The following is an 11,675-nucleotide window of genomic DNA, read 5'->3' as shown; positions in this document are numbered from 1 at the left end:
CCTGGTATTGCCACTTGATATTAAAGATGGGTTGCCTAAACTTGGCGAGCCTATCTTGAAACTGACTGACCAGTTCAGTTTCTGTTATTGTGACCTCCCTCTTCACGGTTATCATGGAGCACTTCTCTTCATCTTTTTCGATCGTCTCCATTGTGTCAGAGGAACTTCTACATTCCCAGTAGGTTTCAGAGTTGGATGAGTGGTGAGGAAGCAATCCTTACATTCACCATAAGCACATAGCTTCGATTTCGGTTCGCACATACTTGAGTTGACCGTGAAGGGAATTTGCCATGAACTGTAAATTCTCATGGGTTTTGCAGTGACAAGTTTCACAATCAGTGTCATTGGGCGTAACAACCCCAAATGTTCTGAGGCGGCAGAAGGAGGTATAGGACAACTGGCCAAGTTCCTCAGACAGGAATTTCCTATGCCGATTTGTTATTGTGTCAGTCAAAAGCCTCTTCTGCATTTTGTTCTTTAGTTATGTGATGGTTTGTTTGCGGCCTGTTGTTATATGACTTACATCATCACGGAGAAAGAAATCCTTCACTTTCCTTTTGATTTCTGTTTCTGTTCTGCTTTCCTTCCTCGTCAAAAAAGAGCAAAGGTCCCCTTCCAACGTTGGCTCTCTTATTTGAAAAGCCCAACACCGTCTGGGCATACTTCTGAAGTGTATACTTGTTCAACATATTAACAGAGGTCACTTTCGCAATGATTTGCTTGTTCTTCTGTTTCCTTGCAATTCTGTATTTTGTTTCGCTATCTTTAATGAGAGATGTGTGAAAGAGAAGAGCCCTCTTGATACGTTATGTCACATTCTGAAGTCTCAGCAATGCTTTGACTGTTGAACGAGGCGATACAGACGCCTGTTCTCCCCTAATCCTTGATACTCTCTCCTTCTTTCTGGGTCAGCATTGTGTCGTTCTCTGTATTGTCGCTGCACTAAGAGGAGGTGCCATTCCTTCAGAAAGACCTGATTCAATTGATATTTATTTATTCTTAAAATACTACACATGCTATATATACTGTAATTGTGTAAATACAATTTATGAATAAAAACATATTTTGCAACACATTACTGCAAGGTATCCATTTGTCCAACCTGTTGAGTGCATGTCCACCCTGTTACGTGTACATGGATAACAGGGTGGACAATAACAGGGTAGACATTTTGAGCTAAAGTTAGCAACTATGCTCCAAGTGATCGTGGTGAAGCTACGATAATGGCTGCCACATGAAAAGTAATTTGCATCGTTTGACAAATATATTATGAAATTCGATTAACGTCTTTTGTATTTTTGCTTAACTGGGTGGACATGTTATGGTTTCCCACATCACTAACATATAATGATGAAAATGTCATAGTATGAACTCTAGATACTCACCACATTCACCACAATTGTTTTCCCGCCAAGGAAGTGGTATAATATCCAGTTTGTAATGACATTGTAGAAAATATATATTTTCTTAGTGCCAGTAAGCACAAAGTAACAGGGTGGACAATGATTTTGAGGATATACAGAAAATAGTCAATATTCTTAGGAAAAGTGCATCATTCAACACAAAAAGACTATACATAAGATAACATTTAATGAAGAAAATGTGTAAATATTTTTTTTAATGTCTTCAAATGTTGAGTGCATGAATATCTCCCAACCTCACCATATCATCTTTAGGATGAAACCCTGCGCTGCCGTGAACAATATGACTGGCCAATTAGATGTATTTAATATGGATTTTGGTCAGAATTTCATCCAATAATACAAAAAAAAGATGTTTAAGTTTCGTTAAATTGAGTTTGTTGTTTTAGTTTATTTATTTGCACTGTAGAAAGAAGCCTCACCAGAATCTAAATAGTAAATTCATAACACAGATGATAAGAAATGGTACTCCAGACAGTGTCACGGCTTTCGCCGAAGTCGGTCCCTCTCCTTGTTCGGGGCGGCGTTCGGCGGTCAACGTCACCGACTTTCTAGCTACTGCCGATCCACTTTTAATTTTCCATTTGTTTTGTCTTTGTTTCACACACCTGTTGTCAATCCCACAATCACTTGTTCATTATTTAACCCTCTGTTCCCCACATGGTTTTTGTGAGTGATTGTTTATTGTATATTCCGGTCCGTCTGTGTGTGCTAAATATGTTTCTTTGTATATTTGCCTTTTTTGAGTAAAGCATGTCGTCATGACTCCCACCGAAGGTGGCTCCCCCTGCCTGTTCGGGTGGCGCTCGGTGGTCGTCGTCGCCGGTCTACTAGCCGCCACCAATCCCCTTTTCTTTTTCTGTTTGTTTGGTCTTATTGGTCGCACCTGTCTCTTATTTCGTTTTTTGATTAAGTCTATTTAAGCCTGTTAGGCCCTTCTGTTTTTGTGCGGGCTTGTTTTCTGTTAATCAGGTTGTGCGTGTTGTGTTCCTGTCCGTTTGTGCCCTGTGTTGGGTTGGCCAATTTTGTGACTGATTTTGCCTGTTGTTTTGGGCGTTCGCTTTGGAAACCTAATAAAGTCAGGTTTCCCCAGTATCCTCTGCTCTCTGCATTTGACTCCACACCCACCATTCCAGGCATTGTGACACGGGTTTCTTCCTCATATCTGCTGTCCTGCGCCTGACTCTCTCACCAGCTACACACAGGACACTTTACAGACAGGATATTCGGGAAAAATGTGTATAATTATACTTACTTTTAAATATCACTCATACAGTACAAAAGAGGATGAAGAAAATACAACCAATGGTATAGTTTACATGAACATAAAACATGCTAAATACAAACAACAATACTACTCTACTTGGTTAATTTTAAACCAAGAAGTTAATCATCTAGGCAATTCAATTGAAAGACTACTACTACCAGAGCAGTAGACTGTATGCCTATCAACGCCTTTCAATGCTTTTCTATCTTAACCGTAAGCTATTGCCCTTTCAGGAGTATACTACACACAGTCTGGAATGATGTGGCACAATGGTGTTCATGACTCATAATCAGATGCACATATTGGTAGTGCACAATGAAGTAGGGGAGCTAAAGCTGGAACGATCTGGGGAATGGAGTGATGGAGAAAGAATCAGCAGAACCCAAAGCCGTCTGTCTGCCTAGCTAGAAGACATGCCCAACTGCTGCTTCAGTTTCTGGAGCTGTTCCATGCTGATGTTGTTGCCTCCACATACCACGATCACCACAGGGCCCAGGTCCTGCTTCAGCTTGCCCTCCTTCTGCAGTCTGGGAATGATGTCACAGTACACAGCTGCCAGGGCAGCGCCACACGCAGGCTCCACCAGGACTTTCTCATCGTCTGGAGCAGGAAGAGGAATTCAGTATCAGAGAGGCTTGTGGGCTTTTTTAGGTATACAGTAGTAATCATATTATCCTCTACACAGGTCTAGCCTACTGTTTGTGATGCTCACCAACAAAGCGCTCGACAGCTTTGACAGCATCCTGGTCTGTGACCACCTCGGAGAAAACGGTATGTTCGCCAGCAAGTTTCAGGGTCTGTGCAGATACTCTTGTCAGGCCCAATGTTGTGGCAATGCTGTGTAGATGAAAATGATAGAATTGTTGTTGTGCATACGGCTTTGCCTTCTTTTTTGTGCTAACATATTACTTTTTGGCTGTACCAACACTGTGTTGTTGTTTGTGTCGCACTGCTTTGCTTTATCTTGGCCAGGTCCCAGTTGTAAATGAGAACTTGTTCTCAACTAACCTACCCGGTTAAATAAAAGTTATTTAAAAAGTCTCTTGGTTTGAGTGTGACTCTTACAATTTCTTACCTTGTGATCTCAGGCAGAGTGATCAACTTCCCAGCCTTTATAGCAGCATTAAGGCTGTGTGCCCCCATGGTCTCCATCGCTATGACTGGAACATTTCCCCAGCCGGCGTGACGCAGTCCTTCGACAACCCCGTTCATGAGGCCTCCACCTCCAACAGACAACACCATCGCCCCAGGCTTCTCCTGCAGCTCGGACTCCACTTCCTTCACCAGAGACGCATGGCCCTCCCTACACACACATTGAAAAAAAAATGTGTTTTCACTTTTCATTCACAATACATTTTATCATACATTGCAAAGCAGTCCTTAGAATCTGCTTTGTATAGATCGTTCTATGTTGACTGGAATGGAACACTAACAATCTTTCGGAATAAGCTATGTTGTTAATCGTTCATGAGACAATAAAAGGCTGCTGGTTCTGCTATAATGCTGCTGATAACATTGAAGTCTATTCAGCTGAAGTGTATAGTTAGTGTTTGGCTGTGAAATTAACCAGAAACATTTGGCTGCCATGAGGGTTCAGTCATCTTGTAGAATTAGATTATCTTCAATCCCTCTTGTTAACTGCAGCACAAAAATGCACGATAAGATATCCTCATAGATTCTGCCAATCATCCTATCATTGCACAGAGAACAATGTACAAGTTTTACTCAGTAAAGCATGGTAACACTCAGGATACTATGCATAATAAATGTATACAAGACAATATGCCACGCAAAGTTTCATTTGGATTGGAATAGAGTTGAATGTTTCTTATCCCTTATCAGCTTTCCTTATTTCATGGAAGACACTCTTACTTTGACTATTATTATCAGTACATTCACAGGAAATAGAGCAACACTGATGTTGCTGAAGTGTATTGATATGGTATCTGTAACTCACCAGATGAGAGGGTCATCAAAGGGAGAGATGAAGATCCATCCAGGGTTGTTGGCCACAAGCTGTTGTCCATATTCGATACTCACATTCAACGTCTTGCCATGAATGACCACATCGGTGCCTTCGTCCCTCAGCCTCTCAACTGTTGTTTCCGGGGTGACACTGGGCACGACAATGGTGGCAGGTACCCCAAGCTTACGGGCAGAGTAAGCAGCTGCCATACCAGCATTTCCTCCTGTGATGGAGCAATGACATTGGCCACTTTAGGAAAACGGATACTATACGGAGAGTGCTTAGATGAAAGATCCCATAAGAATATAGATTTCTGAGATAATATGCTATGCTTCTTGTATTGTGACAAAGATTTTTAAGCTGTGATTTCAAGCTGTGATGTGATTGATTACTTACCTGAACAGCAGACAAATCTCTCACAGCCTCGTTCAGCCCACTGAAAGACAACAAAGAGCACATGATATAACTCACAGTTCTGTTCCCCTTTATGAGAAGAACTCAAGGGACCCCACATTGAAAATATCAAATTAAACCAAATTAGTCACATGTCCAGTGTTCAGACAGGGACTGACCTCCTCAAACTGGTCTGGACTGGTCCTACTGGAAAAATGCTATATACCATTCGCCGGCACATCCACACTCCATGTTGTTTTGCTGGGGCCCTTAACATGTATTCTAGCACAACAACCTCACCCCATCTTATCACAAGCACCCCCTCACTCCACATCCTTTTCCTCTCCTAACTCATAGGTATGGGTGATTCACTCACTGTCTTGCAAAGGTGTCCAATGCCCCTGATCTTGAAGGATCCTGTGGGCTGGGATGAGTCTAGTTTCAGGTAGACAGAGGTGCCTGCTATTTTTGTCAGGGCAAGGCTCTCCCTCAGTGGGGTGGCCACGTGAAGAGCTCTCTCCTGTGGGTTGTTCATTTCTCTAGCTGAGGACAGACATGTTGATTAATTAATGTGTTACAAGTGTGAAAGCACATTAATTCATACATTTTCAATAATTGTGGAGGAAGAGCTTAACATGATTGTACTCTTGTGTTCATGCACCACATTATGCAGATGCTCTTATCCAGAGCAGTTGTGGTTAGATGCCTTGATCAAGAGCACATAGACAGAGGCCCAATGCTCTTAACCACTAGGCTATTTAAGTGTTAATTCACAGAGAAAGACCAGCAGTGGATACAAGCATTAGAGGAAGAGCTCCACATTAATGAACATCCCCCACATTAAAGGTTGAGTTCAATATCACTCTATTAGCACTACAGAAAGAACATCAATAAAAACCTATAAGCAAGCAAGGGAGTACACTGACACTCTAAGACAATACAAACTTTGTAATAAATACAGGTAAACAAAATACATAAAATAGGTGCTTATAATAGGTACTTAAATATAATAATATTTCTTACATCAAATTAATTATGTAGGCATATTATTATTTTCTTCTAAAGCTTTTACAATTGCTTCAATAACAGACCCTATAAATAGAAAATATGAATAATCCAAACAAGCACATATATTGCAGGCTTTAAGACCAAGACAATCAAAGTAAAGTTTCACTTTACCTTAGTAGACTTCTGTTTTAGGGTAAAATGCAAACTTCTCAACAGTCAGGTCAAGTTCACTGATGAGAATTAGAAGATGTTTTTATTCCTACTCGGCAGCGGTTACCTCCCTCCGCAACCAATCACCGGTGGGCACTCCGCTGATGTCACAAAACACTTTCCATGGACGAGACGTGGGGATTTTAGAGCTTTTGTCACACACCATTCCCCTAATAAGGTCTAAGACAACATAATATATCGTACATTTCTGTTAAATGTATTGGTTTTAGGTTAGCATGGTGATGTACTCACATTGATTAACCCATATGATCACCGCTACATTTAAGAAAAATAGGATAAACATAATGTCTTTGGAAGTGAGAGCAAATCTGTATTAACTGTCCTGCATATTATGATACATTCTATTTATATTTGCTGGGTCTATAGGCTATAAACTTTAGTAACTGAATTAATGGGCACCTCAACTTACATCATGCATTATCAAATACGCCTATAGATAGGCCTACAAAAATACGTAGGCTATTGCTAAAATTATGGTCATAATTTGGATAATGGAAACAACGTTAAATTACATTCCCCTCCCTAGCAGGAGAATACCCAATACAGAAGGAAATGCATCTTGCTTGTATTCACAAATGCACGTTTGTGTCCGTTGCTTTTATGACACCTTTTTAGTAGTATTCACATTTTACGTTATTGACAGTGTGTAATAAATTACTGAACTAATTATTTAAACCTGGGTACAAAACTAGGTCAGTCTATAGATACGTGTACAGACCATTTTTACACGGTGTCCTCTGGCTGCGCTGGCTTTGCTGCAGGGGTCCATATCATTGTCATTACCAAAAGAGTCGCGACTATTTTGACTCCGCGCTACCAAAAGCGGCAGATTCGACCGAACACATCTAGGCGAGTGGCCTCTGCTCAGCGGCAGCAAATGTCATGTTGACGACTCAAACCTGATTGATCCGGCTTGGAATAGAAAGAGAATCCCGAGAGTATAGGCATTAAAACAAATGGGTCGTTCTATAAACCTTTTTCGTCCCTCTGATATTTTAAGTCGACATTGTGCACAAATATTGCATTTTAAAAGCCCGCTATATTAAAATGGTGCCCTTTAATATAGACCATTAATATAGACCACATGGAGAATTCAATCAATCTGGATTTTTAAATTAATAAAGACTTACTAAAGTGCTGTTTTACATTATTTTAACCCACTTAATCCTAACATTTCTCCAGCTTTTACCATCATTGTAAAGCCTTAATTATTTTGCTGCTTTGAAAAAGTAATTTCTGAAGATATTTATTTATTCAATGCGTGATTAATTTACTTCTATCCCTAATGTTTAGGTCAACCCTGTTATGTGAACTGAACTCTCACTTTAATATGGTGAAACTATCCTTTTAAAATGTTTTTTTTTCTAAAGAAATATTGAAAATATAATAGTCAAATCATAATGTGAAAGCGGTTAAGCTGGTTCTACTCTTTGTTGACGTTTTTTTGTGGTGAAAATTTGAACGGTCAAATATACATAGATAGACGGGCTAGACTTGTTTGGGGATCAATTTAACTTTTTGTGCTGTGCCTTGTCATGCTGTTTGCTTTGCTAGTATCACTTGGTCAAACCTGTTACTTTATTTGGCACTTACTATAGTGGGAAATTGTTTTTTAAAAAGTCTAACCTGCTTTTTATGACAGACTGTTAAAATCAGCTCAAATTAAAAGTTATTTTTGACAAAGATACACTTCTCAAAAGGCACCGAATTGTTTGAAAAACCCAAGTATATTCAGATACATTTTTGCTGAAAATAAATAAATACATGATCTGTATGACCCCTAATCTCGCTCTCCGCGTTAAATAGACTCTATCATGCTATTAAAGACTTAAGAAATGCATTGCTGTAGCCTACACTATTTAACTAATTGGAATCACAGAGCACTTACATATTTTAGACCTAACCATTATCATTAACGTTATATCATGCATGGACCTCTAAACAAAACATTGAATTAAAGTTACACTATTGTCCTAAATAATGGAAAACGAACAGAGCTACCACACTATCCAACGATTACGCACACACATGTAGTCTTCCGCAAAGCACTTTCTGTCTCAGCATAAAATGCTTGAGTATCTCACGATGAACCTTGGAAAAATATACATGTTAGTGCTGACGTGATCAATGTCTAAAATCAAAACTCGTCATGTGCAGTCCGGACTAGGTAAAAGCTGCTCACGTTTCACGTGCGTCTGGAGAGGTTCAGTGAACAAAATATAACTATTGGCATGCTGTCAAATACTGTCCCCATGATGAGAACATTTGATAAAACAATATGTAAACGTTTCTGACTGATTGTATATTATAGGCTACCCTTGTAATAATCCCAATAGACCGTAAAAAGTGATCTAATAGGCCTTGTGATCTCCCCATGGTTGTGTAGCCTAGTGCGCGCAATAGGCTACCCACCCAACCGCGCATCATTTTAGTTTCTATATTTCTAGGAAAGTCCGAGAGAATACATTGCGCAAACAGTTCCATAAACCATTCATGAAAATTAATGTTCAGTCTGATTTCTGTCCACCTTCAAGTGATTAGGCCTGACTGCATATGTTTAGGACTAGGCTTTTACTGGCATAGATGTCTGAGTTGAGCTAGATGTCTGAACGTTGTGAACTGAAATACTGAGTCAGAATCAGACTTAGGATGTTTACCCAATGTTTTCTCAAGTGTTACTTCAAGAGAATATTAGGACAGATAGGGGGCAATGGTGAGGTTGAATATTGCTTTATTCCAATCAATTTTATATTAGGCTATAAGCATATTTTATAAATGTTAAGTTCTAACTGTCTGTAAATTCCTCAGCGTCAAATGTTTTAAGGTTTTCGTTATCACATAGGCATAGCCCAATTCCAACTTTATCTTGAACTTTAATCACTGCAGTACACACAGGATGGCAAAATGAGAGGGAGGCCAGGCTCAAGACATAGACATATACTGTACAACATTGATTACCAACAACGACGAGACGGCATACAGGGAGGAGGTGAGGGCCCTCGGAGTGTGGTGTCAGGAAAATAACCTCACACTCAACGTCAACAAAACTAAGAAGATGATTGTGGACTTCAGGAAACAGCAGAGGGAACACCCCCCTATCCACATCGATGGAACAGTAGTGGAGAGGGTAGCTAGTTTTAAGTTCCTCGGCATACACATCACAGACAAATTGAATTGGTCCACTCACACTGACAGCGTCGTGAAGAAGGCGCAGCAGCGCCTCTTCAACCTCAGGAGGCTGAAGAAATTTGGCTTGTCACCAAAAGCACTCACAAACTTCTACAGATGCACAATCGAGAGCATCCTGGCGGGCTGTATCACCGCCTGGTACGGCAACTGCTCCGCCCTCAACCGTAAGGCTCTCCAGAGGGTAGTGAGGACTGCACAACGCATCACCGGGGGCAAACTACCTGCCCTCCAGGACACCTACACCACCCGATGTTACAGGAAGGCCATAAAGATCATCAAGGACATCAACCACCCGAACCACTGCCTGTTCACCCCGCTATCATCCAGAAGGCGAGGTCAGTACAGGTGCATCAAAGCTGGGACCGAGAGACTGAAAAACAGCTTCTATCTCAAGGCCATCAGACTGTTAAACAGCCACCACTAACATTGAGTGGCTGCTGCCAACACACTGTCATTGACACTGACCCAACTCCAGCCACTTTAATAATGGGAATTGATGGGAAATGATGTAAATATATCACTAGCCACTTTAAACAATGCTACCTTATATAATGTTACTTACCCTACATTATTAATCTCATATGCATATGTATATACTGTACTCTACATCATCGACTGCATCCTTATGTAATACATGTATCACTAGCCACTTTAACTATGCCACTTTGTTTACTTTGTCTACACACTCATCTCATATGTATATACTGTACTCGATACCATCTACTGTATGCTGCTCTGTACCATCACTCATTCATATATCCTTATGTACATATTCCTTATCCCCTTACACTGTGTATAAGACAGTAGTTTTGGAATTGTTAGTTAGATTACTTGTTGGTTATCACTGCATTGTCAGAACTAGAAGCACAAGCATTTCGCTACACTCGCATTAACATCTGCTAACCATGTGTATGTGACAAATAAAATTGGATTTGATTTAAAAACAAAACAAAAGTCGACAAGTTGTATGGCTGGCAGCGTCCTCTGGTGGCCAGTGCAGGCTGCTTCATCCACTTTAAAAATCAAATAACGTAGTGTTTAAATGGTAATAATGGCCTAATGGCCATTAATTAACGTTTATTATGGGTTACCTCCTGTGTGTGGTTAGTAAATTCAACATCCATAAATCCATTTGTTTTCAAAACCATGCCCAAAAGTACATGCCTGCATATTGTAGACAATTTCAATTGTTTTTGATAGTGGATGATTATCGATTTTCTGTCAAATGTGATTGAGGATAGTATATAGAGGAAAAAAGGTCTGTCCACAATTTCCATTGAGGAGCATGATTTTGCAGCCTGGCCTCAAAGAGTAGACATTACATAGTAATCGTAAATCTGTGACACTCAGATTAGTATGACATGTCATCTTTGGTAAGGTTAGCCTACATAAAACAGAACCCAGCTAGCACGTTTGGTTCCTTGGAAGTTATGGGAACGTACATTTTTAGTACCCAGCCTAAAACTCCAAACAGCAAGCAATGCAGGTGTAGAAGCACGATGGCTAGGAAAAACTCTCTAGAAAGGCCAGAACCTGGGAAGAAACCTAGAGAGGAACCAGGCTATGAGGGGTGGCCAGTCCTCTTCTGGCTGTGCCAGGTGGAGATTATAACAGGACATGGCCAAGATGTTCAAATGTTCATAGAACAGAAATTATAGTGTCAGGATTTGGCCAGGGTTGTTCTGGTTTTTGGTCACTAGATGCCCCCATTGTGCTTTTTGACCTTTTGTTTTCCCTTGATCCCCATTATTATTTGCACCTGTGCCTCGTTTTCCCTGATTGTATTTAAACCCTTAGTTTTCCTCAGTTCTTTGCTCTGTGTTTGTATGTTAGCACCCAGCCCTAGTATTCTGTGAACTCTTGTTGATCCCGGTGGACTCTCTTGTGGAATTCTGTTTTTTGTTCTTGTTTATTTATTTTTGAGTATCTTTTGAGGCTTTTTATGCTATACCTACCACCTTGTGGATTTACCTTTTTGTCTTGGAGGATTACCTTTGTTCTTGTGGAATTCCTTTTGAGGTTGTGGAGTTACATGTTTTCCTGAAGGACTTCACTTTTTACTTCATTAAATACACCGTCTCAAGTACTGCTGTGTCTGCCTCATCTTCTGGGTTCTGCCGACTATTCGTGGCTCAGTTGGTTAAGTGACTGTTTCTCACTCTGGAGACCCGGGTTCGTAACCGGGTCCTGACATATAGGT

At 40.4% G+C, this 11,675-nt stretch overlaps 1 protein-coding gene across 2 annotated transcripts; it reads right to left on the bottom strand.

Annotated features, from left to right (window-relative positions):
- Nucleotides 1-2,220: 2,220 nt before the first annotated feature.
- Nucleotides 2,221-7,127, bottom strand: LOC124036316 (L-serine dehydratase/L-threonine deaminase-like). 2 transcript variants are annotated; one of them, XM_046350745.1, is made up of 8 exons: nt 7,005-7,127; nt 6,227-6,382; nt 5,424-5,590; nt 5,051-5,090; nt 4,646-4,877; nt 3,764-3,991; nt 3,401-3,525; nt 2,221-3,288 (listed from the first exon to the last, which is right to left on the bottom strand). In XM_046350745.1, exons 3-8 carry the CDS (start codon nt 5,580-5,582, stop codon nt 3,089-3,091), a joined length of 984 nt encoding a protein of 327 aa, XP_046206701.1. In that variant the 5' UTR covers nt 5,583-5,590; nt 6,227-6,382; nt 7,005-7,127; the 3' UTR covers nt 2,221-3,088. The 2 variants fall into 2 exon arrangements, with proteins under 2 accessions (XP_046206701.1, XP_046206702.1); XM_046350746.1 differs by lacking the exon at nt 7,005-7,127 and having other exon boundaries at nt 6,227-6,723.
- Nucleotides 7,128-11,675: the final 4,548 nt, after the last annotated feature.

This window comes from Oncorhynchus gorbuscha, linkage group LG05, assembly GCF_021184085.1.
Source record: "Oncorhynchus gorbuscha isolate QuinsamMale2020 ecotype Even-year linkage group LG05, OgorEven_v1.0, whole genome shotgun sequence".
NCBI classification, from domain to species: Eukaryota; Metazoa; Chordata; class Actinopteri; order Salmoniformes; family Salmonidae; genus Oncorhynchus; species Oncorhynchus gorbuscha.
Note: the sequence above shows the minus strand (reverse complement) of the source record. Positions and strands in the feature narration are given on the sequence as shown.

Coding starts and splice junctions, on each gene's coding strand:
- LOC124036316 (XM_046350745.1), bottom strand. CDS start 5,582: ATGAACAACCCACAGGAGAGAGCTCTTCACGTGGCCACCCCACTGAGG. Junction 4,878..5,050: donor GAGATTTGTCTGCTGTTCAG/GTAAGTAATCAA, acceptor GCTCCATCACAG/GAGGAAATGCTGGTATGGCA. Junction 3,526..3,763: donor ACTCTGCCTGAGATCACAAG/GTAAGAAATTGT, acceptor TCATCTACACAG/CATTGCCACAACATTGGGCC.